This window comes from Egretta garzetta, unplaced genomic scaffold (assembly GCF_000687185.1).
Source record: "Egretta garzetta isolate BGI_Z169 unplaced genomic scaffold, ASM68718v1 scaffold260, whole genome shotgun sequence".
Taxonomy (NCBI): domain Eukaryota; kingdom Metazoa; phylum Chordata; class Aves; order Pelecaniformes; family Ardeidae; genus Egretta; species Egretta garzetta.
This window is the reverse complement of record NW_009258662.1, coordinates 2,696,761-2,704,602: the sequence shown is the minus strand read 5'-3', so window position 1 is coordinate 2,704,602 and position 7,842 is coordinate 2,696,761. Positions and strand designations below refer to the sequence as shown.

The following is a 7,842-nucleotide window of genomic DNA, read 5'->3' as shown; positions in this document are numbered from 1 at the left end:
CCGCCAACCCCACAAGCCACTTTTATCCTCATCTTGAAACCTTCTGCTTGGCCTTTGCAGAGCAGGGAAGGTGGTTTCGTGCAAGTGGCAGAGCTTCAAGGATGAGATACTGGAGGTCTGGCTGATCCCCCCAGCTCACTTCTGCCACAGCCTGGAAAGGGCTGTCAGGCTCTGGAATGGGCTGCCCAGGGAGGGGGTCGAGTCCCCATCCCTGGGGGGGTTTAAAAGAAGGATAGATGAGGTGCTTAGGGACAGGGTTTAGTGGTGGGATGGCAGGGTTAGGGGAACGGTTGGGCTTGATGATCTTAAAGGTCTTTTCCAACCGAAACAATTCTGTGATTCTAGGATTTCTTTCCCTGTTGCTGCAGGAGACCCAGCAAGGAACAGGCCACGCTCCTGCAAGAGCCTGGGCACACTCGCAATAGTACTCGTGCCTGAAAACCCTTTCACGAGACCCAAGCATGTGGCAGCTCTGTTTTTCTCACTGTACAGCGCACACGGAGAAAAGGACGACAGCTTAGAAAGCCCAACATGGCGTAACCAGAGAAAATCCCTCCAGCTTAAAAACCCCTTACCTTCCAGTAGAAATAATTAGAACTTTAATAAGTCTCCTTCAGCTGTTTTTGGGTGATCACTTTGCATTACTTTGGAATCGATTCTCACCTTAGGAGCGGTTTTTGTGCTAAGAGGTTTCCTTTAACTGTAAAGCAGCCTGGAGATGTAGAGCCCACCTCAACAGGCAGAGAAGAAGCCGAACTCCAAATCGATCGATCTGCTCGTTCAAGGACTGCGCACAAGCAATCATTGACGCCAACGGCCTGTACGGGAGCTGCTTAAGCAGTGGATGTACTAAAACACGCCCATTACCTGTAAGCCCCATTTCCAGAATGCAATACTTCATTCCGTATAGCTTTTAGCCTCGACAAGAACATCTATCTGTCAAACCCCCTAAAATATGTACGTGGGCAGGTCTCAGCTCTCTGCATCGTATTGCGAAGAGAAGTACGCTGCTTAGCCACTCTGCATTTTCAGTATTTAATCATTTTTGTATTGACTTAAGGGCTAACCTAAAGTCTTTTGTACTAAACACAGTCCTAGCCACTTCTGAGAGTTTAATCTAAAAAAGACAAATCATGAGAGGGGATTTCACAAATGGATGGAAGCGAGAGACTAGGAAGAGGCCACGTACTTTTCACATGAAGTCTCTTTTGGTTTGTGATTATCTGATCCCTCCTTAAACAGAAATAAAAGCAACGGGAACACATACTGATGGGAAGGCAGAGGAGGGGGAAAGATAAATTTACTGCCAACAGCCAGCCACAGCCTTCGAAATGCCTCCGAGTACTCAAAAGCTGCTCCAGCTGTTTGCAGTCTAGCTATTTTTTGAAGCCTCCCCATACAGAATAGTGGGGAAATGCAGCGTATACCTCTAGGGAAATACCGCCTGCCACAGGGATGCCTTGCCACAGGCTGGTTTGCGTTATTAGCTCCCCAAAAGCCGGATGAGGTATGACAAGCTGGTTGAAGGATGGTTTTCAGAAATTACCTTCACGGCTAATGAGATCCTGCTGCAACTGGGGACACAACCCGCACCTCGACGCTCCGTCTCCGGCTGGTGGTGTTTCTCTGAAGAGCTGAATTTTCAGAGAAAACTTCGTAGATATTGCAACGTCCTCGGGAAGACAAGTCCGGGGTTTTGTGGCTTACGCTGTTAACAGTGTAAGAGAGGAAAAGGCAAAAAGCTCTCAGGCTGGCAATGAAACCTTTCACAAGATCTTGCTTTCAGCATGTTTGGAATATGGTTGGCTGGAGATTTAGGAGGCTTCCTGCTGCTGCCTTTTTATTTCCTCATGCCTCATGGCCAGATCATTAAGCCAACAGGGTTTGTTGGTTTTTTTCTTCTACCTTAAGCCCACACTGATTATTCTCACTGGGAAAACCATCTCCCTTTATCCCTACCCTCAGCATTGTATGGCTTTTCAAACTCTTGTGAGTATGGTCTTTACACAAATGGCCTAAATCAAGACCTCATGTTACATACTTTACACACTCTACCTACCAGAGACTGCATTTTCTCCTCTGAAGGATCTCCAGCCATGTGGAAGCACCTAACAACATCGGAGTTTAAGCGTGTAGAATTTCTGGATTCAGCAATTCCATCCACTAAAATAACAGTAAATAACTTTCCTTTTTTCAGTCCTAGATAACACCATTAAACATTCTCTTTGGAGCCTCTTGTATAGAATCCGCAAGGAGCAATTCCCCAATCACTATAACCGATTTCAAATGGTGCTAGAAAATATTATTGACTCTGAACACCAAAAGAAATCAGTCATCCTCTAAAGGGGTTACTGAGATCTGCAAGGATGAAGAGTTAAGTGCTGGACAGTATTTTACATTGGAGGATTTCCAAACACTTGGTAAGTGTTAATGAATTACTTGTGTGGCGTTATTCACTAAAAACATTATGGATATTATTAAAATACCTGTGAGAAGACAATGATTTAAAAGGTGAAAACGGTCAAAATCCATCATTAGCTACACGCATCTTTTAATATGGTAAAGCCAATCTTTGAGCACTTCATGTTGACCAAATTTCAGTAGCCTCGGCCGATGTGACCTACCAGGCACGGCCCAGTTCTCACAGACGCTGGTGCTGGCCATTTCCATTAACTACGACTAGCACATCGGGCTACCAACTTGCATCCGGAATACTGGGAAGTTAAGTCACACAAAATAAATGAGCATATTCAGATCTGCCAAACACGCCACAGCGAAAAAGCAAACGCACAGCAGGGATGCAAACAGCATCTAGAACTCCCGGTGCTTACATTTTAAATTATCTGCTTTAAATTCTGTTGCGTGCTTTGCATGATACATGCACAAGGGCAACTAAGAACTAACAAAAACGCCTTTACCTAAGGCTGAAACAGGCTTCAAGTTGAAAAAGAAGTGGAGCAAATGAAATTCCTTTTCCTTATTCTTCACCAGGTTGTACAAACTAGTTGTTTCTACTAGAGTTAGTCGTTGGTGCCTTAACGCCAACGTCTTCAATATTGCGTTGCAATGCTGCATTACGCTTTTTTGCATGGATTATGTCTCGCAAGCCCTTCTCTGTCTCCAAAGTTCTGGTTCACCACCTACAGATACTGTAAACATGCTGTTGCCCAGCAGTATTACAGCAGAGGTTCTGCCTTTGAAAACACACATCGCACTGCTCTCCCAAGGGTCATCTGGTCCACAAACTCTGCAGTCCCAGCCCACCGAGGGACTTCGTTTGGTGGTGGAGCCAACTGTAACAGCAGAAGCACGCAAGGAAGACTGTGACCTTCTCTTCTTTTCCACTGAGGTTTCCGAGGAGCCGTTTCACTGATGAAGGCAGGCATTCTTCCTCCAAGAACACTGATTTCAAATGGTGCTAGACAATGAATAGTTAAATCTAAACCACCATATGAAACCAGCTTCCTGAGGGAGCTTGTTTCTAGCTGGGATGATATTCCTGTAACAACAAATTGGAAACGCCACAGCAGAATACCCATCCACATTGGGATTTTATCTTTATTTTTCCTATTTAAAGAGTCGACGCTTTTTTTCTTACTCTTACCCTTGATTTTAATTTTGGTTTGAGTCACCAAATGTTCATTTGTTTTCTATGATAGTGCTACCAGCAGAAAGAGGCTTGCTTACAGCAGTGTCACTCTGAAGAATTTTGTTAGTCAAGCTTGGAAAACACGTAACAAGGGTTTAAGCAGGAAAGAAGGACCTTCATCCTACTTCTGTTACCATCTTCTATTAACACGTTGTGTCTGCTGAGGTCTGCCCACACCGCCGAACAAATCCGTACGGGAAACGCTGCTGCAAACTCCCTCTAGTGACAGCAAAGCATCGTGTGAAAGGTCTCCTGCAAGATGTTAACATAGCTTATTTTTAACAGCGGTAGCAGAAGTACCAGCGTGTGACAGAAGCTACATATTAATGCCCAAATGTTGAATATTCATTTAAAAGGTCATGCGGGAAATCTGAAAACCAGCCCACCTGCCCGCTTGCTCCCGCTGAGGTGGTATTTGCAGCACGAGGAAAGGTGTGTGCCCAAACCTAACATTAAGGATTGCATTAATTACGGACTATTCAGAGCTGGCACTTACCACCTGGTCCCAGCACTACTTCTTAGAAGTCTGACACAGGGTTTTTTCCTGGAAGTCTGCTACTGAAGTGCGTTCTAGACAATTTATTCCCTTCAAACAGATGTAATTTTTTTTTTTTTTTTTTTAAATAACCTGTCTGCAACTTCTCGTCTCAGCTGGCAGAACAAACGTATCCGAAGCGCATCTGAAAATAATGTCAGGCAAGTTTGAGTGTTTGCACAGACTACAAGGCTCAGGCACGCTCACGGTGACACATTCTGGGAAGTACTCGATAGGTACAGCACAGCCTCTCAGCAAGGAACAAATTACCCGAAGCGGCAGCACGGGCACAGTGTGTTTCGATGGCGGGGCAGAGGGCAGGCACAAGGAGACGGCGTGCCCCGTGCGGGCGTAAAACAACGTTGTTTGAAGGAAAACCACCAAAGGGAGTGGGCTGGGCCTCTGAAAGCGGGCAGTTGCTTCAGTTACTGGAAGAGCTATAACTATGCCAGGCCACATCAGCGTTGGATTTATTATGCAGCTTTTCTGTCCAAAAAGTGTCTGTGCGGAGCAGAGCAGTCAGGAAGGAGCTGGGCCAGGAGCAGCAGGACGGAGCTGTGCTCGTGCCCAGCTCCCGGGGCTCTGCCCCGAGCACGCAGCTGTCTGGGAATCTTCCATGTGGGCACAAGAAACTCTTAATGCTTTAGCATGGTTAAAATACAGCAGCTTTAAAGTGTGGGCAGGACCAAACCGTGTCCTCAAGCCATGCAAAATCCCAAAACTTTGCCTTCCTGTAGGGCATTTAAGAAGAGCGAAGCATCTTACATTTTCCCTCCTGCAGTTTAATACAGCCAGTGTGTGCTGTACCTCGGCGACTCCTGCGAAAGCTGATTTTAGTTGATTACAACCATCACCCAAGATGGACCCATCTGTGGTCTCCTGAGGACAGCCAAATATCCTCAAACTCCTTCTCTTCAGGGGGAAGGAAACCGTGTAAAAAATCCTATCTAATGACATCTGTTTCTAAGGTTTCATCACCTCCAGAGATGCATCTCCCCCTTCATTTATGATGACAACAAAAACAACTAGCTTAGACTAGAAACCTAACTTCTGGATGGCTGAAGATAGAAAAGAGCAATCTCAAATTAGTGTGGACAGTTCCCACGAGGATATCTGTCAACAGCACAGCTAACACACTCCTCTCCAAGAAAATCTTCATGAGGAAGTCCAAGAAACCTGAGATCCATCTGTGAAGCAGGGAAAGCAATGACACTTTGTGGCCGTTATCTTCCCTGGACAAGGCAAGGCTAAATCACGCTATAACATCTTTTCCTGTACAGCTGCAGTCGTGACGCACGTGGGATTTGAAGCCGAGGTCCAGTTGCGTGGCTCTGTCTTTACCGCTAGCCGGCAGACCACAGCATCTCCATCTGACTATCCAGTGAGCAAATCCTTCCATTTAATATCATTTGCACTTTTGGAGAAATTATCTTTCAAAACTTGTAATAACTCTGCGTGTTTCTAGAAGGCAGATAATGAGAAACACTCTCGCATTAGGGCTGTAAACTGTCATTTCTAAATTGGAAAAACAAATGAATGGCAGATAGAGAGCTATTGTACTTCTCCGAGGTGCCTCCTTCTAATTAGGTCCTGTAAGTTTTAAAACATTTTCAGGTCTTGGACTGTTCTGTCCTTCCTAGATTTAATGATGAGAAAAGCTGAGAGCAATTTTGTCATTCAACTGGAGAAGAAGAAGAGGAACAGAGGAAATAACGTCTTTACATCCATGTATCTACTTAGCAGAAAAGCAAGAGCTTGGGAAGTCAGAAAGGCAAACCCAGGAATCATAGACTTCGATAAAGATTTTAGATGGAAGAGTTTCCGATTACACATTTTTGTTTCTGTAGTTACAAACACAGTTCTGTCGCCTTCCAGAGAAAATATGGGGATGACATGTCAGTGACTTAAGCCCCGACCTTAAATACTTCAGAATTCATGTGATTTTTATTTGACATGGTTTAGTGGTGGGATAGCAGGGTTCGGTTAAAGGTTGGACTTGATGATCTCAAAGGTCTTTTCCAACCAAAGTGATTCTATGATTCTATACATCAACAGGATTACTTCCACAAGTGAAGTTTTGTCTGCGATCAAACCACCGCAAGATTAGCATTTAGGATGCCTTTGTTTTGCTGTTAAATAATTCTCACGGTTCAGCTTACAGGTGGTTTAGCTGCATTCAAACACCGATCAGGCAACCCCCTCTCTTCCAGCGATGAATTCCTGCCGTTAAGTGCTCCAAATACTACATGATCTGTGATCCCAACTTTGACTGCAAGTGACAGTTGTGGGCTCTTTATCACACAAATCCAGGGATAATTGGAGAGAACATCTACTGGAGTGACTTGGAAAGGCTTCCAACTGGACTATTGATCCTGTACAGGAAATTCGTAAAAAAATAAGTCTTATTGTTTCCTTTCCGTGTGCTGCCATAACAGGAGCTGTGTAAATGGATTCTGTTAGAGCTTTACTTATGACAGCTTTACGATCCATTTATGACAGGCTGAAAGACCGAGTCAGCCTGTAATTTGCAGACAATAGCCCGCGAGTACGTTATGTCTGACAAACCGCTCAACTTACTGTAACTTTTTAAATTCTTTTCTTTTTTTTTTTTTTAATAAAACGTGGAGCCAAGGCAAGATGACAGCTTGACAACTCTGCAGAAAGCCTGTGTTCGCAGAACAGCTATAGCATAGGAAGCGATTGCGCGAACTTCCTACTTAACGCTTGGCCATGTATCTCATTTATGAGCTGCTGCAGATACCCTATGGCATGATGAAGATCGAGGAACCATTAAGGAGTTGTCTGTCAGCTGAAAACCCAATTAATACTAACTGCAGTGAGGAAGAACTGCCTACCAAGATAGAAATTGAGACTGTGAAGTCAGTTACAGATGTCTTTAAAGGATTTTTTTTTTTTTTCCGGTCATTTTCAACTTGAACTTAAACCACAACTATTGGGGAAAAGCTGCTTCATCTTTTATTTTTCTGCACCATCAATCCCCCAACGTTTTCACCACCAGCTTAATGAATTCCAACTATCAAGAGAGCTCATCCACTATGTAATTTGTCTTTTTTTGTTCCCCTCACTAAACAAGCAGGAAAAATGTTTTTAATTTGCAAGGCTGAATAAATACCTACTGTGTTTGCCAAGATTTTATTGACATTCATGGCTGTCCACAAAGCTGATTGACTTCTCACAGAGATGGTTTATCTCCTCAAGAAAAAAACCTGCCCAAGCAAGATGATGTTAATCTTTCTTAATAAAATATAATAAAATGAGAAGCAGCAGTTCAGTAAATAATACTGTGGCTAGTGAAGCTCCTTCCACCCACGGTGTGGTCCCAGAGGAGATTTTTGTTGATGGCAAGATCACACAAACATTGGGACACCCTCCAGCGCTCACTGCTGCCTCTGATGCTGCAGTTCATGTCACCTTCAGCTGTACCCATACAGCTGTCCGTGGGCCATGCTATAAACAATTTCACTCAAGTGATTCTAATTCAAAGAAAAAAAAAAAAAAGTTTCTTTTCTTGACTTAAGATATTTTTAGTCATCTGGTTTTCCACAGGGTCAGGACGGAGACGGCACTGCATTGCTGCTGAGCTGGAAATGAATGGCTGGGGGTAGGCAGAAACTTATTAAGGTGGCACTAGGGAAAG

The 7,842-nt window shown here is 44.1% G+C and overlaps 1 protein-coding gene across 1 annotated transcript in view; it reads right to left on the bottom strand.

Annotated features, from left to right (window-relative positions):
* Window positions 1-3,660: 3,660 nt before the first annotated feature.
* LOC118453339 overlaps window positions 3,661-7,842 on the bottom strand; it is a 122,745-nt gene continuing 118,563 nt past the window's right edge. Inside the window, exon 12 of the mRNA XM_035903853.1 lies at window positions 3,661-3,901. Coding sequence (XP_035759746.1) covers window positions 3,793-3,901 — 109 coding nt within the window. The 3' untranslated portion in view covers window positions 3,661-3,792. The remainder of the gene's footprint in view (window positions 3,902-7,842) is intronic.